Genomic DNA, 25470 nt, shown 5'->3' on the forward strand with positions numbered 1-25470 from the left:
ACCCCAGAACCCAAATCAGCCGTGTGATAGGCACAGTGGTCCCTGAGGATCTCCAAGGAAGTGGTGCTTGCCACAGCAACCTATACCAGAATCCAGAATCTACTGGTGTTCACTTTTTTTTTTTTAATGTAAAGTGGTGTAATGTAATCTAGATACACATTTCCATAAATCATCTCTCAGTTACGTATCACACTCGATACAGTGTAAATATCATCCATGTGGTTAGATTATATTCTTTGGGAAATAATAGAGAGAGTCCATTTGCAAACTATACCTGTAATGTTGTGTTTGCACTTCCAGGGCTTCCGCGCTTGACTCAGCAGCACTGAAAGCTCTCTCTCTCTCTCTCTCTCTCTCTCTCTCTCTCTCTCTCTCTCTCTCTCTCTCTCTCTCTCTCTCTCTCTCACACACACACACACACACACACACACACACACACTCATTCATATTCTCCCCTCCTCCTGCTCCTCCTGCTGCTCCTCCTCCTCCTGCTGCTCCTCCTCCTCCTGCTGCTCCTCCTGCTCCTCCTCCTCCTGCTCCTCCTGCTCCTCCTCCTGCTGCTCCTCCTCCTCCTGCTCCTCCTCCTCCTGCTCCTCCTGCTCCTCCTCCTGCTCCCCCTCCTTTCCTCCCAGTGCTCTCCTGATTCTTGGTTAGAATGTGAGGAAATAAAACAATAACTAATACACTTGGCATGGTGGCACATGCCTATGAGTCCAGCCCTGGGGAGGCAGAGGCAGTAAGTTCAGGAGCTCAGGGTCATCGGTTACTCTATAGCAACCCCAAGGCCAGCCTGGGCTACATGAGACCCTCTCTCCCTCACAAAGGAAAGTGATGCTTCAGAGCCCATCATACCTCTTTAGAAAAGACTATCTGGGGCTCTGATTTCAAGTCCCAATTAAATTTCTGCTGTTTTCTTTCTTTCTTATTTATTTATTTATTTTTCAATTTTTTATTTTTATTTATTTATTTTTTTTTTGTTGGTTGGTTGGTTTTGGTTTTTTTGAACAGGGTTTCTCTGTGTAGCCTTAGCTGTCCTGAACTCACTTTGTAGATCAGACTGACCTCAAACCCACAGTTACCCACCTACCTCTGCCTCCCTGAGTACTGGATTATAAACATGAGCTACCATGCCTGGTTTTTTGTTTTGTTTTTTTCTTGAGACAGTTTCTGTGTGTAACACCCTTGCCTGTCCTAGACTCCCTTTTTATAGATCAGGCTGGCCTTGAACTCATAGAGATCACCTGCCTCTGCTTCCTGAGTGCTGGGATTAAAGTTGTGCACCACCACACCTGGCCTCTGCTGTTTTCTTGAGCAATTACTAATACCAACTTTCTTTCTTTTTCTTTTTGAGATTTATTTATTATGTATACAGTGCTCAGCCTGCATGTACATCTGCACACCAGAAGAATGTACAAGCTCTCATTACAGATGGTTGTGAGGCGCCATGTGGTTGCTGGGAATTGAGCTCAGGGCCTTCGGAAGAGCAGGCAATGCTCTTAACCTCTCTGAGCCATCTCTCCAGCCCACCAACTTTCAATGTACATCTTTTGAACTTTATGCATGTCAAGCATTCTACTAATTTCTAGGGGCTGAGCCTAAAACAGGAGTAGGTCAAACAGGGCTTCTCCTGCAATGCTGCTGCAGAGTGACAACTATTGTTGTCAGGGCCAGGCCACTTTCTTTCTTGTAGCCTCGGTGCCTATCCTCAGAAGGTATGGCAGTAGTGATACCTGTGTGGTAGCGTTTCTGCAAAGTGAAAAAGTTCAAATGTTCTTGCTCCCTAATTCCTGCTCATGCCTCAGCCTGTCCTGTAGAACTTTCTCAGGAAGTCCTCTGAACTCCACTGGTCCCTGTCAACTCCCGACATGGGCTTCTGTGGCTCCCGCCCCCCTGCTTTTAAACTCCCATCACATCTGAACAGACATGAACAGCATCTTCTCTTAGAGCACAGGCCCTGCAGGCCTGGCCTATGTTGCTACCCTCTGTCAGGAACAGTCCAATGCTGTGCACTGAACGTTTGTTCCCTGGGGCCCACTCCCCCTGAGTTCATGTGTGGAAGCCATAATCCCTATTGTGGTGGTATTTTGATGGGTAATAAAGTTTGGAGTCCTGAGTGCTGACTTCCATGATGGCCCGAGCGCCCTTATGAGAAAGAGGGGAGACAAAAAACAAAACAAAACAAAAAACCAAACAAACCCATCTCCACTCTTCCCTGAGTCTACAGAGGCCGCACAAAGAGTCCACCCTCCTGGAACTCCAAATTGAGACTTCCCAGCCTCCAGAACCATGAGGAATCTGTATGTTGTTCAAGCCACCCTGCCTATGGTAACCTCTGACAGTAGCTGAGCTTAAATGTCAAGACAGACATCAGAGTAATTTGGTTTCGGGTAGAGAAGCCCTGTTCTCCTAAAGCATGGGCTTTCGTTCTGTAGTCTCCACTTGCCTCTAAATGGGTTTTTAGAACAATAATGGTTCCAGTAACTGTCAGTTGCTCCTCGAGTAGTCCAATTGGCTGCTGAGAACAGAAAGTATCTCAGCCTCCTGGGGATTGGAGCGTCTCTTGCTCTGGACAGACCACTAATCCTATTTAAACATCAACCTGCGGGGAGGGCAGCTGTGGCTGGGGACCCCACCTCGGAAGAATTAGTTTGCTATTAAATTCTGAGTTTCTCCAGACTTCATGGGCGTCTTGACCAGCTTCTCTTTAGAACTGCTGTGCTACAGGAGGTGGGGTCCAGGTTAGACTGACAGAACACGGTCGTGCTGATGGGCAGAGCTGAGAGTCACAGGAATCCGAGCCCCTTGAGTCAAGTCATAGTAAGGATGAATGAATGTGCATAGGAATAGTGGATTCCAAGACTTTCGAAGACAAGGACAGCCACAGCCATGCATGGGGAGGCTGTGGACTACACATACATGGCAAGCTGTAGGGGAAGTCTAGGCACAGATTGGGGATACTACCACATCCTTTGCCTGCCTTAAGAGTTCCAGGCTCCACAGGAACCCAAGAAGTTCTCATGTCTGAACAGGCTTGGCTTTGTATCCATGGAGGTGGCCACTGGTCATATCTGGGGCCATTCCCGGAAAGAATGGCATGAGGTACCCTGATTACTGTCCTGTCTTTTATCCCGAATTCCCTCCCAGGTTAACTCTTCCATGACCTTCTGCACAGGCATCTGAGTTACACATGATCCTTGTAATCCTTGCAATCCTTTCCCTCTGAGGCCCACCCGGAACTGTGGCCCAGTTAGGTGCTAACACACAGCCGAGCACTGTGGAGCCTAGGAAGCTCAGGCCTATGAAAGGGTCTGCAAATATTCATGGCCCAGCTTTGCCCAAGAGAGACTTTATCTTATTCATCTGTATGTTAAAATAAAGTAAAATAAAATAAAAATAAAAAGCTGCTCTGGGCCCCAGGGAGAGGCTGTGTGTCTTATACCAGGCTGCTTGCCATCTAAACAACCTAGAAAAGAACTTTAAACAAAAGCTGTTCTGTCTTTCCACAGAGGTACAGAAACACATACCAACTGTCTATGCAAAACCCTTGGGTTTGCCCCTCCCAGTCTGTAACAAAGCACTGAGACATCTAAGGTCCCATCTATGTTTTCTAGGCCTGATCTTTTCCTTCCATTTCTCCCCTCCCATATGGATGCCAGAAGCCCAGAGTCATCTCCACCTACAGCACCATGACTCTGTCTATACCTCCACGAACAGTCAGACTTAGTTTCCTAACTTCTCCTTGGGCAGTTAATAGTCAGTGATTCCTCAATGTTATGTTAGAAGGACAAGCTTTGCCGTGTTGTGTGTGTGTGTTTGTATGTGTGTAGGTCATGGAAGTTCCGAGTCAGTGGCTGTGACTCTAGGCAGAACAAGGTGACCTAGAATGTTCTTGATGGGTTAATGACTAGCCTTATGGTATCCCTCGCTGGAGGGCAGTCCTATCTGGGTCATGAGTCCTCCTAACACTGGCTTCTGTGTGACTTCCTTTCCCTCTTCATCTTCAGGGTAGTTAATGGTGGCAAAGAGGGAAGGCTGCGGCTCCTGTCAGTGTCGTTAACAGCGATGAGATGAAAAAGGAAAGGTGAAGGCAAAGGGGGCTATCTCTAGCAGGATTTTGTCTTTTTCTATTTCCCTTTCTGGGGATTTATATTTCTGGGAATCCTAGCACCAAGGAAGACAGGCATTTTCTAAGCTTGTCATAATTGCCTCCTGAACAAAACTAGAGTTCTGTAAATGAGAAGAGAGGGGGTTATTCAGTAAATAACTTGCAGTATTACCACCAAGGCACATTCACTGATGCTACATCTTCTCAAACAGAGTGGAGGGGCAAGGACCTCTGGTACCTTTCCCAGCCTGGGTTGGTCAACCCCAGAGGCAACCAGCTTTGGCAAATGCCCTGCCTGATTACCACTTTCCAGCTTCCAGCCCACATGGCCTTCAGTAGCTTGAGGCTTGGAGGTTGACTCATCTCTTGTGAGCTGAGAGGGCATTTCTTCCTCAACTGCATCACCTCCTATGTGCCTGATGTCACTGAACGGTTTATCAATGGGGTGACCTCTTCACCGGGGACCTTGGCTGGAAGTGGAACAAACCTTCTCATTGGTTAACCCTTTTACACAAGGAGGCTGAGACTGTACGTGGAAGCTGCAGGCACTTGGGTCACCTGAGGGTTTGGCAGTAGAGCCTGTGGGATGAAGTCTCTGCAAAGAAGCCCCGAGGAGTGGAGTGCAGTGAGCTTGGCTTTGCCGGATCCTGCCTCCGCCAGGGATGGTGAGTCACAGCACTCAGGCAGGGACATGGGCTGTGAGTTGGCGAGTTTTTTTCAACTTGACAGAAACTAGAGTCGCTTGAGAAGATGGAACTTTTAAGGAACTGCCTCAGTCATATTGGCCTGTCTATGGGGCATCTTCTCGATTAATGGCCTAGCTCACTGTGGTCCTGGGTTGTATAAGAACGAAGGATGAGGAAGCATTGAAGACCAAGCCAGGAAGCATTATTCCTCTATGGTCTCTGCTTCAGTTCCTACCTCCAGATCCTTGATTGAGGGCCTGCCTTGACTTCCCTAAAGACGGCCGGTGACCCGGGCATGTAAGATGGAATAAGCCCTTTCTTCCCCATGTTGTTTAGAGTCATGATGTTTATCACTGGCACAGAGAAACCAGGCTAGGGCAGGCTGCACTCCTAACTTGATCAAGAAGAGACATTGTAAATTCCTGCCATCACCACGGGATGCTGCCAGTGCTATGACTGGACGTTGGGGCCAGCGTCGGCTCCCTCCTGTTAGCAGGATAGGATGGGCATGGCTTGCTGCTCAGCTTTCATGTTCCTGTCATTTCTAAGTCAGCCTGCAGCTGCCACCCACCTTCAGGACCTCTAAAGGAATAAAACCAGTGACGCTCTGTACAAGCCATAGAACTGCCCTGGAGTCAGGTGCTCCAACCTCCGTGCATGTGACCTGCCATGTAGTATTGATGAATATATTTAGAATTCCTAAATAAATTTAGTATTCCCCAAGCCCACTTCCTGCCTCCTGCTGGAAACAGGATGCATGTGAGGTCCGGCTCACCCTCAAATGAGTTAATGTGATAAGAGCCAGACTCTCAAGAGGGTGGGACAGGCATGCCCAACCCCACAGAAGGTTCAGGGATGCATGCTGCCCCCAAAATGCAGGCCCCTGGTTGCTAGACCTCTCCCCATTTCCCCCTTCGTTTGGGGGACTGAACCCAGAGCCTTACACAGACTAGATGCATGTTCTACCACTGAACTGCGTGCTTGCCTCCCTTTAGATCATGCACACACACGTATGTGCATGTGGAGGCCAGGTGGCAACATGAGTTGTCATTCGCAGTTACTGTCCACTGAATTCTGGATCTTGGTCCCTCACAGAACACCAAGTTCTGCTAGGCCGGCTGGCTGATGAGCTTGAAAGAGCTGGGGCTACAGACATGTGCACATGCTTGGCTTGTATGTGGTCCTGGGGTCTGAATCCAGATCTTCATGTTCGCACGGCAAGCATGTTACCAACCAAGCCACCCCCGTCACCCCCTAGATTTACTTTTAAGAGGTCAAGAGAACTAGATGTCTATGTAAAATATTCAAAATTTCAATGGCTGTATCAGTTTTCATTTGTTTATTTGTTTGTTTTTCTCTTAATGAATGCTCTGTGGACCAATACAAGTAAGTGAGGAGGCCTCCATGCCATCTCTTGCTTATGGGGAAGGAAGCTCTGGGTCAGATCATAGAAGATAAACGTGCTAAATGATGAGTTCTTGTAGATGAAGGGACTTCCCATCACTTTCCCGTTTCCATGTGAGCTGGGCCCGCCCAGTGTTGGTTAGCTGGAGCAAATCACAGTGGAGGCTTACAGTCCTGGTAAGAGCACTAAGGTGCTGTGATGAGCAGTTGACAACGGGGCTAAGAGGCATCAAACACCAGCCCCATGGGTGGTGGTGACAGCTGTACCCTGGTCTTCATCCTCTACGGCACTCACACTGAGAGCTAGTTGGCAACATGTGGGGAGGGAGTAGGTGAGAGCCAGACACCCAGAGGCAGGGGATAATGTGGAGCTCCTGGAGATTTGGCCTCATGTGGAGTAGGGTGTGTGGGATCTGGTGAGTCTTGGTTAGTCTGTGAAAGGAGGGCCTTTCATAGAGGGCCAACGAGAACAATGGGGCTGTTAAGATTAGTGACCAAAACTAGAAGGTTTTGAGAAGTTTAAAAAATTTTTTTGAAGCTTTAAATTTTTTTGAGGCAGGGTCTTACTACATAGCTCTGGTTGTCCTAGAACTCACTATGTAGACCAAGATGGCCTCAACCTCATAGAGATCTGTGTGCCCCTGCCTCCAAACGGTGGGATTCAAAGTATGGGCCATCATACCTAGCCAGGTCAGATGGTTTTTAGATGGCTAACTAGTAGTATTTAAAAATACAACCTAACACTTGGGGGTTGGTTTTCAAAACTCACTATGCCTTAAACATCCACGTGGAAGGAAAAGGTTAGGTACCTATGGTATGTCCAAGTAATTGAAGACTGTGTGGTTATTACAGGCTTAGCATGGGATTGGGAAGTCTAAGGCTGAAAGGAGACTAGGAAGCAGGGACACAAGGGAAATAGTCAGCTGAACAAGCATATAGGAAATGCTACGAGGGAACCTGCTACTTTGGTAAGCTAATGAAAAAAAATCTTCCTATACAAGTAGAGGTTTAGCCACACACGGCGTATTTCAATGATATAAGCTACAGTGCATTTGCTACAAAAAGGAAGGCAGAACACTGTTCTAGAACTTTGCTTTCGACATCAGTCACAGATAGAACCAAGCATGCATATTTATAGACTGAATGCTGTCAAATGGAGGTGTGATGCATAAAGATGCATGGCTTAAGTTTTCCTGGAAAAGCAACAGGAAGTGAATACTCTCAGACGCTTTTCCTCACACAGAACCTATCTCTCGTGTTCTCTTGTGGCTCAGAGAAGTCCCTGCACTTCTCAGTGCGGAACCAGGGTAAGAGGTGAGACGGGGAAAGCAGAGGAGGTGATAGTTATCAGAAATGTCCCTTTTGTTGTCACCTCTCATGTATGTCGGACACGAGGGGCATGGTGCAGTAGGAGTGAAAAAAGTCGCCTATGTTCTGTGTGACGTGTGTTTGTGCGAGTATGAGCCCATGTGTGTGCCACAATGTGTGCGTAGAGATCAGAGGACAAGCTTGGGTGCCAGTCCTTGCCTTCCATCCTGAGACAAGATGTATTTTTCACCTCCTCACACTCCAGCTAGCTGGGTCGTCCTCTCCCTCCACCCCCCGCCCCCAATCTCTGTAGAAACACTAAGGCTACCGCTGTGTGCTGCTGTGCCTAGCTTTAAAGGGCTCTGGTGACCCCCACAACGCAGGTCCTCAATGTTCTCATGGCAAGTGCTTTACTCACCGAGCCACCTCCCAAGTCCCAGGATGTGATTGATGACTCCTACTTTTGTTTCTTTCCTTTATTCATTCTTCCGTGCTGAGGAGCAAACTCAGAGCCTTATGTCAGGTGGTCCTTGACTTTTGCAGGAAGAGCACTGCCAGCCCAGATGAGAACATTGCATTTAAACTATGTAGGAATATCATTAATAGTATGATTCCTTATGACCTTTTGAGGCATTCTTACTGTTATAGTTAACTCTCTTGTCCTTCTCTCTTTATGTCCCCCATAACTAGAGCCCCACGCCCCCATTTTTCCATTTTCTTAATCAGATCACGTGTACCCTGCTTCCACTGCCCCCCTCTATTGCTTTCTGTATCCCTCTCTCTAGCAAAGGTATCTTTTTACTTTCCTGATTTTTGTAGCCACTCCGTGATACCTAGTCGCATCTGAAGGTTTGGAGCTAGGAGTCTCCAATACTAGAGAATATATGACATTTATCTTTTTCTAGTTCCATCTTCCAAAGTTCATGATTTCACTTTTATTTACAGATGAACAGCATTTCATAGTATATTCGTACCACATTTTTATTACCCGTTTATTGGTTGAAGGACATTTATATATTTTTTCCATTTCCTAGCTCTTGTGAATAGAGAATCTTTGAACATGGCTGAGCAAGTGTCTATGGAGTAGGATTTCAAGTCCTTTAGGCATTTGTTAAGGAATGGTGTAGCTGGGTCATTTGATAGGTTTCATTTTATCTTTTGGAGAATTCTCCACATTGATTTCATAGTAGCTGCTCCAGTTTGCAACCCCAACAGTGAAGTAGGGTTCCTGTTTTCCCCGAATCCTTTTCAGTATTTGTTATCAGTTGTTTTGTTGAGCTTTGCCAATTTTGACTGGGATAAAATGGACTTTTGAAGTTGTTTTGACTTACATTTCCCTCCTTGCTAAAGATGATGATTTTTTTTTGGTTTGCTTTGCTTGTTTATTTTGACTGTGTTTTGAGTTCTTTATGCAGTTTAGATATTAATCCTGTCAAATGTACAGCCAGCAAAAGCGCTCTCCCATTCTATGGACTTCCTCTTCACTGTTGACTTTCTCTTTAGCCATGCAGAGCCTTTTAGTTTCATCAAGTTCTACTTGTCAGCTGTTGACCTTAAATCTTGGGTAAATGGAGGCCTATCTGGAAAGTTCTTTCCTACACTGGTATCATGTAAGGTATACTATCCATGTTTTCTTTTAGCAGTTTCAGGCTTCACATTTAAGTGTTTGGTCCATTTTGAATTAATTTGTGTGCAAGATTAGAGAGTCTGATAGTTCCATCTTCTGCAGTGGATGTCCACTTTTCTCAGCACCATGTGTTGAAGATGTTTTCTTTTTTCCAGCTTATGTTTTTTACATCTCTGTCAAATATTAAGTAGCTGAAGTATAAAGGCTTTTGATTGGGATTGCCTTGTATCTGTGAGAAGTTTTTGGTAACGTGGTATTTTTCACAATATTAATTCTACCAACCCATGAGCAGAAGATGTCTTTTCACTGGGTAGTATCTTTACCTCTTTCTTCAGATGTTTAAATTTTTCATTGTAGAGGTCCGTCACTTTCTGGTTCATTCCCAAATACTTTATTATCTTTGAGGATATTGTTAATGGAAGCGTGTGTCTATGATCCTCTGTTTGTTGGTGGTGTATAGAAAAATCTATTGATATGTGCAAGTTGATTTCTGTATTCTGTCATGTTGATGAATTTATAAAAATTGCTTCTAGAAAATTTCTCATAGACTTTAAAAATCACTAATGTATGATGTCATGTCATCAGCAAAATGGGACAGTTTGCCTCTTCTTTCCCTATTATTACATTTTAATTAGTTATCTACTATAGCTTTTCTAATCTAGCTAGTGCCTTGAGCCCAGTGCAGAAAAGGAGTGGGGACAGTGGGCATTCTACTGGCTGACTTCAGTAGAATTGCTTCAAATTATCCTTCATTTAGGACAGTGGTTCTCAACCTTCCTAATGCTGTGATCCTTTTTAAAATTATTTTTAAAAATATATTTTATTAATTTATTCATATTACATCTCAATTGTTATCCCATTCCTTGTATCCTCCCATTCCTCCCTCCCTCCCTTCCATTTTCCCCTTATTCCCCCTCCCCTATAACTCTGACTGAGGGGGACCTCTTCCCCCTGTATATGCTCATAGGGTATCAAGTCTCTTTTCTTGGTAGCCTGCTATCTTTCCTCTGAGTCCCACCAGGCTTCCCCATCCAGGGGACGTGGTCAAATATGGGGCACCAGAGTTCGTGTGAAAGTCAGACTCCACTCTCCACTCAACTGTGGAGAATGTCCTGTCCATTGGCTAAATCTGGGTAGGGGTTCGAAGTTTACTGCATGTATTGTCCTTGGCTGGTGCCATAGTTTGAGAAGGATGCTGTGATCCTTAATACAATTTCCCATGTTGTAATGACTTCTCCCACCACACACCATAAAATTACTTTTGGTGCTACTTCATAATTGTAATTTTGCTGTTATAAATTGTAATGTAAACATGTGTTTTCCAATGGATTTAAGTGACCCTGTTAAAGGGCTGTTCAACCCCCAAGTGGTTCACAACTCACAGGATGAGAACCAGTGCTTTAGGATGCTGTTGGCTGTGGGGTATTCATATATAGCTTTTATTAAGTTGAAGTACGCTCCCTCTAGTCCTATATTCTCTATGACTTTTATCATGAAGGAATGACGGGTTTTGTTAAAGGTTTGAGATGATCGCGTGATTTTTGTCTTTAAGTCCATTGAAGTGTGTATTACATTTACTGACTTGTGCACATTGAACCATTAATACATGTCAGGGATAAAGCCGACTTGGTCATGGTGGACAATCTTTTTATGTATGCTTTGGAGTGTTTTGTAATGTTTCTGTTTATTTCTGATTCTGTTCATTTTGATCTCTCTGTTCTGGTAAAGAGAGATAAGCTCTGCCAATGTTTATCTTCTCCAAGAATGAGAACACTGATTCTTCGTATTGTTTTAGTTGTTTCTAGTTCATTAACTTCTGTACTGGCTAGTTTTATGTCAACTTGACACAGAGAGGAGGGACCCCCAACTGAGAAAATGCCTCTATAAGATCAGGCTGTAGGCAGGCTTGCAGGGGGTTTCTTAATTAGTGATTGATGGGGGAGAGCCCAGCTATTGTGGGTGGGGCCATGCCTAGGCAGGTGGTCTTGGATTCTGTAAGAAAGCAGACTGAGCAAGCCATAATAAGCAAGCCAGTAAGCAGCACCCCTCTGTGGACTTTGCATCAGCTTCTGCCTGCAGGGTCCTGCCTTGCTTCAATTCCTGTCCCAACTACCTTTAATGATGAACCATGGTGTGTGAAAGTAAGTTGAGGAAACTATTTCCTACACGAGGTACTTTGGTCATGGTCTTTCATTTGCAGCAATAGAATCCTTAATTAAGCCAACTTCTGCTCTTATTTTCATTATTTCTTGCAGTCAACTGGTTTGGGGTTTGGTTTGTTCTTGTTCTTCCAAACTTTGAGTTGCATCACTAAGTCATTTATTTGTGCATTAATGTATTTACTTAGAGCTATGTATCTCTATAGGATTCCTTCCAATATGTCTCAGAGGTTTTATTTTCATTTCATTTAATTAGGTTTTTTTCTTTCTTGACTTCTTCAGCAATGAGTTGCTTACTCTCCATGAGTTTGTATATTTACAAGACAGTTGTTTCCTGTCAATTGTAAGTTTTATTGCATTGTGGTTAGATAGGATAAAAGGAAGTATCTCAACTGTTTTGGATTTGTAAAGATTTGTTTTGTGCCCCAGGATCTGGGTTATTTTAGAAGCATCTGAGCACTGCTGAATAGAATGTGTACTGTTTGATGTTTGAGTGTAATATTCTGTAGATATGCTAAGTCCATTTGATGTACGATGGCAATTGATTCTGATATTTATGTTTTTCGGTCCAGATGACCTGTATATTGAATGAACTGGGGTACTGAAATCACCTGCTGTTAACAGGTTGACACTAATCAGTGTTTTTATATATCCAGCAGATTTTTAAAAAATGAAATTGGGCATCATAGAGTTTGGTCTATGTGTTTAGAATAGTAATCTTGGTTAACTAATCCCTCATTTATCTCTTGATTACTTTTAGTTTGATATCTATTTTGTCAGAGACTAGGATAATGATGCCTGCTTGCTTCCTAGTCCCATTTGATTGGAGTATTTTGTCTATCCTTTTTACTCTTAAGGTGTTATTTTTAAAGCTAAAGTATGGTTCTTATAGACAATAGGTAGATGGATTTTGTTTCTGGAGCCATTTAGTTAGCCTGCATCTTTTATTGGAGAGTTGAGGTTACTGATTATTAATGACGTGTATACTAATGTGGTCATCATGTAGTTGATTTTTGTTATCACTGGTATTTTCTCATTTTAATAATTTTGGCTTCATATTTCTTTTCGCAGTCTGTTGGCTATCCTCATTTCTCTCTTCAGCCAAAAATAATTGCTTCCTATATTTTCTTTAGGTTTGTTGCATATACATTTAAGGCTGCTTTATTGTGGAAAGTTTTTCTTTCTCCTTCAACTATGGCAGATAGTTGTGTTGAGTATATTAGTTTAGCCTGGCCATCATGATCTTTAGGATTTGTAAAACACTGCTTCAAATTTTCTACTGAAAATTTCTAGTTTTCAAATTTTCCCCTGAAAAATCAGCCACTCTTCTGATAAATTTTCCTTTATATGTACCTTGAGTTTGTTTTTAATTTCAGTTTTCAGTATTTTCTTTATTCTGTACACTTAATGTTTTAACTATGATATGCTCTGAGGATTAATTTTTTTCCCTCTTCCTGGTCTTGTCTATTTGGTGTCCTTTGTGCTTTTTTTTTTTTAAAGATTTGTTTATTATTATGTATACAATGCTCTGTGTGCATGTACACCTGCATGCTAGAAGGAGGGCATCATGACATCATAGATGGTTGTGAGCCACCATGTGGTTGCTGGGAATTGAACTCAGGACCTCTGGAAGAGCAGTCAGTGAGCTTAACCTCTGAGCCATCTCTCCAGCCCCTTTTGTGCTTCTTTATCATGTATGGGTATGACTTTGGGAATTTTTTTTTTACTATGATGATCTTGTTGAAAATCAGGTCTACGCCATTTGACTTGGGATTTTTTTTTTTCCCTCCCTCATTTATGCCTGCAACTTGACGTTTTGGTGTTTTCATGGTGCCCCGCACTTCCTGTATATTCCTGTGTCTTAAAAATCATATTCCCTGTTTATTTGGCTTATTTTTTTTTTATAATCTTCTCTTGATCTAGTTGAATTACTGGGATTTTCAATTTCATTTTCGTTTCAGTTGAATCCTCTTCAGTGCTTCTATCTCCTGGCTGAATACTGTTCTCAAGTCCTAGAATGTCCTTGTCATTTCCATCACCCTATGTTTGTATTTTCTTGGGTCTTTATTCTCCTTTATTTCACTGAGCAGGTTTGTATCTTCTTCAAATTCTTTTAAGTTTACAATTGTTCTTTTCTTTCCTGTGTTCCTCAGGGTAGTTTTTGTTGACAGCCACGTCTACAGGATAGATAGATTTTAGAAAGGAGATACTGGGTTGATCTGTCACACTGTTTGCATATTTGCAATGAGGCCTGGGCATGTGTAATTTTCTTGTTAATGCTAACACTGACAGCAGGTTGGAGCAGAAGCAAAGAAGTGCAGGTGGGTTGGGCCCACAGGTTGGAAAAGGCTTAGGTAGGAATGAAATTAGGTGGACAGAGGACTGGACTGGTGTACAGGATGTTTGTACCAGTCCAAGGCTTGAGTCTGGGGCAGAGCTGATGGGCGTGCCAGCTTGATCCTCTGTTTCACTTATAAAGTGGTAAGCTTTACATGGCTTCGGGCAAGTGTGGCAACACCAGTGAGGAGGAATGGTACGGATCGAGGGAGTAAAAGCCAGAGAATGCCGGGACCAGAACTGTTTGGTATACATTTGGTCTAGTGAAGCCTTGACTCTGGATTACAAAAGAAATTGTCAACATATATGGTCTTATCTGGAATTATGAATCGCTTAATATGGATTTTCTACCTTTGACATGTTTGGTTAAAATTTCTATGCTCTTTGAACTAAAAATTGGTTTTATAAAAAGCTTTAAAAAATTTTTTTTATTTACTTATTTTTAGGTGAGTCTCACTATGTAGCTATGGAACTTACTGTGTGGATGAGGCTGGCTTGAAATTCACAGAATGCTGCATGCCTCTTCCTTCTCAGTGTTGGGATTAAGGATGCACTACCGTGCTTGGCATTTAGTGTGGCTTTACAACTGTTTTATCTGGGAGCCAGCAGAGGACAGACAGAAATTTAGTCCTTAGGACCATCACATTTTTATCCAACTTTACCTTGAATCTCTCCAAGTCCCGTCTCAAAATCATGAGGACTACTAAGTTCCATACTGAAGAGAAAACAAGCTGAGTTTTATGCCAGTTGGCCATGGTCTCACAGCCAGAGTATAAAAGCCTGAATGACGTCACATTGTCCAAAGACCACACTCTTTACACGATTCCCCTTTACATTCTGTATTATTATTGTGTGTGCTTGAAGTTGTGTACAAGGTGCAGGTTGTGCATGCCTTGTGATGCCAAGGTCAGAGGACAACTTTTGGGAGCTGGTTAGCTCCTACTGTGGGTTTCATGAATCAAACTCAAAAAAGTCAAGTTTGTATGACAAGTACTTTTACCTGCTGAGCCATTTTGCTGGCCTTACATTACACCTTGAAAGTACAGATATCAAAGTTCCAGTCAGATATGCCTGAACAACATACACTTATATATAGTACATGGCATATTTCTGTCTCTACATAAACTTATGAGATGACACGATTGTATAAAAAGATTTAGATTCTTAGTTGCAGTTAGAGGCTTCATCCCAGACATCATTATATGTCATTTGCTTTTACCTGAATCGTTGAAACATTATAGCTACCCAGACTTGAGTAGATGTTTTTTAGCTTATTGATAGTAGTCACAGCTGGATACAAGAAGTAATAATGCTCAAGTCTCCTAATAACCATACATCCCATATGTTCAGCAGAATGAGTAACCTGATCTTTTTTTTTTTTTTTAAAGATTTACTTATTATGTATAGTGCTCTGCCTGCACGTACACCTGCAGGCCAGAAGAGGGCAGCAGATCACATTTTAGATGGTTGTGAACCACCATGTGGTTGCTGGGAATTGAACTCAGGACCTCCGAAAGAACAGTCAGTGTTCTTTACCTCCGAGCTATCTCTCCAGCCCACCTGATCTCCTTTTGAGCTCTTCACATATAGGCCTTCTCAGACCTTCACACTAACGCCGGCAGGCAGCTATAGCCCACTCTCAACAGATGTGCAACAAAACTCTAAAGTTCTACACCTCTATTCACATCATAGGATGTGCAAAACATGATTCCAAGAAAGACACTAGATTCTGCAATAGTGTTTATCAAATTTGCTTTGAACACAAGGACTCCAAGCTTCTGGTGGAGCAAAGGGGAAGAAGGGACACTTCTTGGCTTTGTGGTGCTGTTTTAAAATGCAGTCTGTCGGGTAGCAAAGTAATTTAAATATTAGCCCCTGAAGCTGAGATTAGTTAGTTGGGAGATGAGATTATCTGGTCTTCGTTCTTCCACCAACTACCTGGGCTAACAGGGAACTTCCTTATTTGTTGGCCTCTGTAATCAGGTGCACAGTCCTCCTGGAGAAGTGGACTGCACTTGGTTTTGCTGGAGCTTACACTCCTATTAGCTTATGACCTTGAGATGTCTCCATCCTGATTTCCCTTTCCATAGTGCTGTACAGTAAGAATCCAATCTCTAAGTGTTTTGTCTTTGTTTATGAAAGATCTAGAAATAGAACGACCCAAGTCTCACCTACCAGTCTACATGGAATATTTTTACTAGCAGCCTGAAACTTTATGAATAAGAATTCACCCAAAAACACACAGTACCATCTAGGAGCAAACCCCGTTCTTGGATGTGAAAATAAAGACAATTAACACAGAGAAACCAATAATACCACTATAGTTTCATATACTATTTATTAAGTTATTAATATGGACAGTATTATGCAACATTAGTCCACTTATCCAGCCCAGGAGAAAGACAATAAAGAACTCATTCCTACAGTAAGTGTAGCACAGCGCTCACGGAAGTTCCCTTATTTGGACATCAGAGGGAACTGTCAGTTGGGTTTTTACTTACATTTAATAAGTAAATCTTTCTTGAATTTAAAAGTGTGAGACCACAGTCCAACTTAGGTAATACAGAGATCCGTGTATCTCCTGCTGGGGAGGAAGGAGCTGGTCCCTCCTCAGCAGCCCTCTCACTGCCCTCCATTCCTGTAACTGACCCCGCCCTCCCATGTATACCAGCAGGGGTCAAACCTGGGTGTGAGAAGGCTGGCAGGCTGGCCGGCTGGCCACAGGGAATCCGGATTGATTTATAAAGACAAAGCTCTACAAACTCACTCGGTGGTGTCAGTGGTAGTGCCGAGCACACTACAGTTTGCCAAGAGGATAATGTCCCTGGAGCCCTGGCTTGCAGCCTGGGAGATGATTGTGGTTCTCAGGGGGAAAGTGGAATGAGGAACTCTAACAGTGACTGCTATGAGGCCATCTGCACAGTGGACTGGACTGGCTACTATGGCTTTTAAGACCGGCCTTCTTTTCTTTAGTGTAGACAAGCCTACTTCATGTTTCCTCTTATGTCTGTCTAGAACCAGCACAACCCTGAAAAGGAGTATGAAAGACAAGAAACTCCTTGCTTTCAGCCTGAATGATGAAAAAAAAAAAGGGGGGGGGGGGAGAAAGTTCATCCTCCAGCAAACAAGCCACACTCAAGGTTCCTTCACCGAAACAGACGCCAAGTAGGGGTTAAAGACAGGGACTGGACAATGCCGGTTAGCTGATGGAAGGTTCTAGATGCGGCTACACACAAATCACAATCGATCCCAAGTGGTTCAGTGTGCTAAGGTTTCTTTAACTCCTTCCTATGTTCCGACCACACTGAAAACCACTGGGCCTCTGAACCACTGTCAGTTAACCATGGACTCAGAAGCCTCAGGAAGTTTTGCCAGGTTGTTTGGCAAACTGACTGTACAGTTCAGAAAAAGGAACGAGCGTAGGGAAAGGGTGAGTATTGAGTCTACTCAGCTCTAGGCACAACGGGCCTGACATTAGTAAAGACTAATGAATGAGCAACCATACAGCTTTTTTTTTGATTTTTGATCAGTGTGCTTCTCAGGCACCACAAAATATGGTGCTATTTTTGACTATTCAGTTTCATCTTTGAATAAGCTGGACAGACCCGGCTGCATTCTTTGTCCCTAATTTACCAGTACTCCATTATGTAGCTTACTGCATGTGGAGAGCAAGTCAGCATGTAGTACCAAGTTTACGTCATCACAGGACTACAACATGCACATTCTACTCAATGTAGCTCAAGCATCAGGGATACAGGATAACAGTTATGGGTGGAGACTTGTTGGACAGTCGTGTTCACATTGACTATGGGTTTAGAAATCTTAGTAGGCAGGTACCTATCGCAGTTCTTCAGTCGGCACTGGAACGTTACACGCATGCACAAGTGATGTGGGAGAGAATGGGGCTGAGGCAGCAGCTGGACGGAGAGAGCAGCGGGGGTCATCAGCGCTGGGATGACGCCTTGTGCTGGGGAGGGGCGGTTCTCAGCTCTCCACTGTAAGTCTCTGCTCTGTAAGCGAGGCCTGTTGGGCAACGCTTTTGTTCTCGTGACTTCGAAGTTTGGACACGACATCTAGAAAGGCCAAATCCTGCACTTCTTTGTATAGAGATTCTGCAAGAGAAAAAGCAAGATGCTGCAGACCTTTCTGCTAGACTGCTCTCATCTTACCATGTGACCTACGTAGACACACTCCTGACAGTTTGACTAGACAGAGCTTTCCAACTAGGAATAACTTGGGGAAGAGTCCCAGCAGTACCTAGCAAACCTTTTCTAGGAGTGCACTGTCATTTGTAAAGGTCTACACCAGGTTCTGCACCTAAATCACATGTTTAGGGTGACAAGCTGTAGTTAAACAGATCATTGTACAATCCCAACACAGTTAAAAAAAAAAAAGCTAAATAGTATACTAAAAACTTAACCTGTTTAATTTTGTGACAGATAAATATTTTTGTTTTTTTTTTTTTTTTTTTTTTACTTCATATACTTTTGATAAATCCTGTGAATCTCACCTCCATTTTAGATTCCCTAGCCTGCCCTTTCTGATTCATTTAGCCTCAACTGTGAGAAAGCATAGAGAACCTCCTAGTGGGAAGAATGGGAAAAACATTAATCAATGCTCCTCAACTGCTGGGGTCTTTAATATTTTATTTTTATTTATTTATATGTGTGTTGTGAGTGCACTTGTACACACACAGACCATGTACTGTGCTCAGAGGACAATCTGTAGGGTGGGTTCTCTCCTTCAACCACGTGGATCCTAAGAACTAAACTCAAGCCTCCAGGCTTTGGTGGCAAGTGCCTGTACCACAGAGTCAATCATCCTGGTTCCTTGTGTATTAATTTTCAACATCAACAGAAACGGAAGAAAGAAATCTATCTTACAGTCACATAGAATCTTTTTTTTTTTTCTTTTTCTTTGTTTTGAGTTAGGGTCTCTCTACATAGCTCTGGCTGTGCGGGAACTCACTATATAGATCAGGCTGGCCTTGAACTCAAAGAAATCTAATATGAATATATTTACTGCCACTGACTGAACACTGAAAAATGGCTAGTAGGGTAGAACTATGTTTTTATACACTTTATTACAATTAACACATCTCAATAAAAGCTATGAACATGCTTGAAACAACTGAAAATTTCAGGAAGAAAGTAGGAAATAAACTAGTAGCAAATGGAGTTTCAGAATTAAGATAACCATTTTAGAAAACTAAAATGATCTAAGGACATGACTACTAAACTCTAAGATGAGAGAACATAAATTACTGTCCGAACAATAGATTAAAAAAAAAAAAAAAAGATAGAAGAAAAAGATAAAGAAATAAGGGCCTATAGGGATATGACTAAAGATTTCACATCTGTGCCATCAAAGACCCTGGACAAGAAGAAAAAAAAGGACAGACCTTTAAAAAAGAGTCTCAAGAAACAGTGGTTAAAGACTCCCCTAATTTAGTAAGACATAAACCCACACGGATTCCAAAAGCTGAATAAACTTTAAACAGAAAACTCAAATCTGCTTCAACATTTTACAAAAAATAAAAAATAAAATAAACGGAAAGCTAGGCATACTGTACAGCAGAAACAAACAACACTATGGAAGGAGCAGATCGTCCGTTTATCTGCATTTATATACAGAAAAGAACTATCATAAAAATATCACTTGAAAGTCGGGCGTGGTGGCGTACGCCTTTAATCCCAGCACTTGGGAGGCAGAGGCAGGCAGATCGCTGTGAGTTCGAGGCCAGCCTGGTCTACAAAGTGGGTCCAGGACCGCCAAGGCTACACAGAGAGACCCTGTCTCGAAAAACAAAAAACAAAAAACAAACAAGAAAATCACTTGACTATAGAGAAATTTTGTTTTTGTGAATGAAGGGTTAAGTAAAACACTCTTAAATGAGGAAAAACAGTGAATTTGTTGTTAGCAGATAACTTAAAATGGCTGGGGATAATTAGCTAAGTAAAAGGGGACTAAATGTAAGTGGCCTAAGTAAACCAATTAAAAGCACCGGAAGAGTGGATTATAAAATGACTCAAGGCAAGACTCCCTACAGCTCCTTCAAAGCTACCAACACTGTAGACTGAAACCACGAGTAGAGAAGTAATGAAAATACTTCTCAAAAGTAAGCAGGAGTAACTAAGTTAACACCCATAAACCAGACTTCAGAGAACAGAAGTCAGTAGAGACTGAGAAGGGCATCCCGTGGTGACAGAAGAGTTACCCTGCTAAGAAACTGCGGCAGCCAGGAAGTCCTAAGTGCCCACCAACACAGTTTTACAGCATTCTAAGAAAAAACTGATAGAGCGAGGAGGACAAACACCCAAATGTATCATCCCGAGGAGGGGGGCTTCCTCCTCTCTCAGCAACTGGTAACACTCAGGACATCAGCAGAACACAGGAAACAACACCATGGCATCACCCCACAGAATGTAGCTGATACCTGCAAACACTGCACTCAGCAACAGTAGGATGAACACACATCCAAGTATCCACAGCACACGCACCAATGAGTTCCTGAATAAAGTCTTTAATACTACAGCAAAGCTTGCTCCTTACTTAAGAATGTATCTTTGTGGGGCGAGGCGGGAGGATGCAAGTGAGGGGATAACAATTGGGATGCAAACTGAATAAATTATGGTAAAAATGATATTAAAAATAGAATGTATCTTGGCACTAGTGAGTTTAATTTGATTTCTGCAGTGCTCACTTTTTTGCTGTACTCATTATATAGAAGAGCCCTTTGTGAACAGGTTCAGTTTTAAAGTGGAGCAGGAGCTGGCTCAGCTGTCAGGAGCACATCTTGCTCTTGCAAGAGAGGAGTGAGCTTGGCTCCCGGCACCCAAACCTGGCAGCTGACAACTGCCTTATCATTACAGCGTCAGGATACCGGACACCCTATTCCGCCCTGAGGGCAGGTTCCTGTACCCTCTTAAAAACTAACTTCTGCTTTTTAAAGACAACGTCACCATTTATTATGACCACACATTGAATATTTGATGGGAGCTATACGCTGACGTTAAGTCACAGAGGGGATACTCACCCGATCCCATGAGAGCACAGATCAGGACCATGGAATTATATTTGATTTCCGGGGCACTTCTCTCATCTGCTAGCAGTCGGTGTAAAATCTGTACAAGCTGGGCACTTTCGAGATCTTTCTCAGCAGGACCTTCAATAAAACAAAGTATGTTACAGCTGCTGTGGACGGTAAATACTGTTTCCCTGGCTACACACAATTCATACGGAAGGTCCCTAAAAGGATTGGTGTGAATTCCCCACTAGGATGTGGGAAAGAAAACAGCTAAAATTCTGGGTAAGCTCCTTCAAAAACAAAAATCCAAAGACTTTTAACTGTTGTTTTCTTTTGGCTTTTTCGAGCCTGGGTTTTGTAGCCTGGAACTCGATCTGTAGATCATAGAGATCTGCCTGCTTCCTGAGTGCTGGGATTGAAGACTTGGGTCTTAGTTATCATTTACTAGTCTATATTTTCTGTTGTAACTTTGATGTCACCAGAAAAATAAACATCACAAAAGACAAGACTAAGAAAAGAAGGGCAAAAAAAAAAAAAAAAAAAAAAAAAAAAAAAAAAAAAAAAAAAAGAAAAGAAGGGCACTATCTTATATATAAAGGAAAAAAAAAAAGACTGGGATACATACAAGAAATCAAAACTAAGAAGACAGGGGAAGGAGAAGCTGATAGGCAATTTTTATTCAATGAAGGAGCAGCTTGATCAGAGAAGAACTTCTACATGATAGATCACAGCCAAGATGCCCAAAATACAAGAAACAATATTAAAGGCTGTAAAGGTAAAAAATACCAAAAGATCAGATCTTTCATTAGCATCCTTAAAAAACAGGAGAGCATGGAACAATACAGTTCAAGCCCTGAAAATAAACAACCAACACCAAAATTGTTATATCTAACAAAAAAATCATTTATGAGAAAGCTCATGAGAAATGACAGTTCAAGACAAACTCAAATTAAGGCAATTCATGATAACAAAGCCAGCACCACAGAAGATTCTTAAAGGAGTATGTGAGGAGGGAGAGGAGGAGGAGGAAGAAAAAGAAGCAGCAGCCGCAGGGGCTGCCTTATCTTCTGTGAACACACAGCAAAGTATGCATCCCAGGAAAGAGCCAAGGGGGAAGGGATCCCATCCAATGTAACAAATGCTCCAGGCAACAGAAGGATGGTAGTAATTCAACCAAGCAGACCACCACCTAACACTATCACAAGAGACAGCAAAACCTTCTGAATACCTTTAAATGCAAATGACCTCAACCCACCAATTAAAAAAGATGTTCTGTCCTTGTCTCCAAGGACAAAGATACAAAGGAACAAAGGATTAAGACTAGGATAAGTCCTTTGGAAGGTAAGATAGCTAGGTGACAGGGAGTCCTGGGGTGGACAGTCTCCTCATGGCATGTCTTAACATAGCAGGGATGCCATTTACTTCCTGTTTCTTTTCCCCTGAGGCCGGAGTGTGCAGGCTTGCTTGCCCCAGGCATGTGCAGTTGGGCACAGGCTAAGTACCAGTCAGCCCTCGGAGTGAACACCAGGGAGGCTCCAGAGGAGAAACTTACCCCTCTCTGACAGAGCCACTTACTCATCTGAAGAGAACACCACCCCAGGGCCTTAGAGCAAGGTGAATCCAGTTCAGGTCCCTCCCTCCCAGGAGGACTCGGCTTTTGCTTTCTCTCTTGCTTTCACTTTGAATAAAATCTCCCTTTGCAGCACTAGGAGTCAGAGGCAGGCGGATCACTGTGAGTTCAAGGCCAGCTTGGTCTACAAAGTGAGTTCAGGACAGGCAAGGCTACACAGAGAAACCCTGTCTCGAAAAACCAAAAGGGGTAAAATCTTGCTTTGCAAACTTTCTTTTCCTTCTGATCTTTTAATTGGCAGAGAAAGGAAACCTGTCCCTGGACTCTAGTAAGTAACTGCAGGTCTGGATCTGTCACGAGGCAGTGTGAGAAGAAGATAGATACAGACTAGGAACCAAATCTTGGGGCTTTAAATTTCCACGCATACACGCACGCACGCACGCACGCACGCACGCACGCACGCACGCACGCACGCACGCACGGGTCCTGACAGTCATAGCAGGGTCTTCCTACACTGCACTCTCAGATTAAGATAGATCTTCCAAACAAACCAGCAAAGAAGCTTCAAAGCTAAATTTTGTACCACAGACCAACTGGCTATTCCATCCAACTAAGGAATCTGCACACGTTTTCTTAGTGGCATATGGAATCTTTTCTAAAACTGATCATGTTATAGACCACAAAACAACCCTTAACAGATGCCCCAAAAGCAACAACAAAACAAAAACCAGCTGAAATCATTCCTTCTATCTTAGCAGACCACAGTAAGCAAAATCAACAGCAAGAGAAGCCTCAGAAATTATTCAAAATACTATGCTAAAAATTACACTATTAAATGGACAGTACTGATTCAAGAAAGAAGAAATGAAATTCCTAAAATCTTATGAAAATAACAGTATTAGCTCTATCATAACGCCTGGGATACAGTGAAGGTATATGAAAGGAAAAGGTTATAGATACACACACACACACACACACACACACACAACCTACCAAAATGAAACTGTCCAACCCTGTAACAAGGAATGAAAAGCCACCGCTGGCTCACTGTTGAAGTCTACCAGGCTTCTAAGGAAGCTCTAATGCCGGTACTTCTCAAAGTAGTATACCCAAACTAGATAAAAATGTAAGAAAAACACAGGCCAATTTCTCCGATGAACAGGCAACCAAAATTTCCCAACAAAGTGTTTGCAAACCACATCTTAGAGTACATTACGATTATTATGAGCCACAATAATTTGGTTTCACTTCAGAGTGGCAAGGCTTGTTCAACATGTGAAAAACCAATGAATCCGTGATAGAAAAAGACTTAAGGACACGCTAGACAGAAGGGATCTGAGACCGTCCAGCGGCCCTTCATGATAGACGCACCGAAGAAACTAGGAACAGACAGAACATATTGCAGGCTAAACACTACACTCACAGCTCAGGTGACTTACTAATCCAGAACACGGTAAGGTTGCTCACTCTCCACTCTTGTTTAGTACAGTGCTCAAAGTCTTAGCTGGTGCGCTAAGAGAAAGATATAAAAAGGGATACAAATAGGAAAGAAAGAGGCTAAATTATCCCTGTTTGCAAAGAACATGATTCTGTACTTTAAAAGACCTTGCTTTACAGGAAGATGTGCTGTAAGACAGTTTTGGGTTTTAGTCAAAGATTATGTGGCTCGGATACACCATCCCTGGCTGACGGTACCAGGCTCTGGTTCCTGAGGCAAAAGGTGCCACCTATAAGCTGTATATAGTCTTGGCTTCTCATGGCTAATTCTGCCCACGTGGATGCCATACACTGCACAGCCACCAACACGCACAGGCAGAAACTAACAGTTTCGTTTAACTCTGCTTTGTGGGAAGTTTTGAACACAAACATACAAAAGACATAGGCCAGAGCTTAGATAAATGCAATACTACTATAAAGTGATAGAAAACGATTTATAGGGGTTATTAACCGGCAGATGGGGAGCAAACTCAGGGCGTTGTGCATGCTAGGCAAATACTCTGCCAATCCCAGTTCCAGATATCTATAAAGCGCTGCTGAAAATGTTTCATGTATCTTCCAAATAAAACAGTACCTAAGTTAAGCCTTAAAGCGTTGGTCTAAAAGTGTTACACAAAGCATGGCTACAGGAGACATCTGTGACAGCAACTTACATATGACTTTCCATATACTAAGATGCACACACTAGCAAGACACTTCCACAGCCAAGGTTCAATTTGATTTCAATTCCACTCCTGTGCTTCCTTTCATCACAGATAAAATTGGGAAAAATAAGTTTGTCAGCGAGGTACTTACCCAATTCCAAAGCTGCTATTAGTGCCAAAGCAACAAGAGCTTCATTCTGCATTATTACATGCTCACTAGTTGCCATGGTAACTAGATGCTTGATGCCACCACTCTGTACAATGGTTTTAATTACATCCTACAATAAATAAATATCATAGAATTATAAACTTTAATTTCACACATAAAGAGATGACATTATAATCAGTCAACTCATTGTTGAGTTGTTTTCTGACAGTGTCCTTTATGAATCATTGCATTTAAACATACATTAAGGAAAAGCTTTTAGCTTTAAATAAATTCATCAAAAGATGACAACTTAAATTGCCTAAGTGAAAAAGACCATTGCATTTCCTATCAAGGAACAGAGAGGCCTAGAAGCTACTGAAACTAAAGAAATAAAAATATTGGTTCCCCAATGTTATGTTTATCAGGGTCAACAGAAAATAAAATTTGGAATATAAAAAGCTCAGCTTTAAAAATGTTTATAACGCAGCCAGGCAGTTCTCTAGGTACTCTCTCTATATATAGGGCTTTTTTAAAAAAATGTGTATACATGGTATTTTTTATGCATTTATTTTATTACACACGGATAAAACAAACTACATACAGCAGGGAGAACCATGTGACAATCATGAGAATAATGAGTCTATACATGTTACATTCATAGTGACTTGGCCATCTGCATTCGTCCCATTTGAAGTAAGTGTCTTTCCTGTCTTGTTGGGTCTAAATTTCCAAATGAAATTCAATATCTATCCTATCTCAACTCTAATAGCTTAACTTCTTTATCTTGATCCAAATGATCTTCTCCCCTAACCAACTAAACTTGGTTGTAAAACTATATACTATCTTGTCTTCAATGCCTATTTTTTTTTAATTAAAAAAGTTTTTTTAAAAAATTATCTTTTACTTCTTTGTTTGAGAAAATTACATGTCAAAGGGCTGAGAGCACACAACTGTTTGT

At 42.4% G+C, this 25470-nt stretch overlaps 1 protein-coding gene across 4 annotated transcripts in view; it reads right to left on the reverse strand.

The window, feature by feature from the left end:
* Positions 1-17558: 17558 nt before the first annotated feature.
* The window catches only part of Rap1gds1 (Rap1 GTPase-GDP dissociation stimulator 1), a 138423-nt gene continuing 130511 nt past the window's right edge, over positions 17559-25470 (reverse strand). For all 4 annotated transcript variants that reach the window (XM_051165984.1, XM_051165983.1, XM_051165982.1 and 1 more), the window contains 3 exons: positions 24516-24642; positions 20663-20791; positions 17559-17738 (listed from right to left, as the gene is read on the reverse strand). In XM_051165984.1, the coding sequence (XP_051021941.1) occupies positions 17611-17738; positions 20663-20791; positions 24516-24642 (384 nt within the window). In that variant the 3' untranslated portion in view covers positions 17559-17610. The remainder of the gene's footprint in view (positions 17739-20662; positions 20792-24515; positions 24643-25470) is intronic.

This window comes from Acomys russatus, chromosome 23 (assembly GCF_903995435.1).
Source record: "Acomys russatus chromosome 23, mAcoRus1.1, whole genome shotgun sequence".
In the NCBI taxonomy this organism is placed as follows: Eukaryota; Metazoa; Chordata; class Mammalia; order Rodentia; family Muridae; genus Acomys; species Acomys russatus.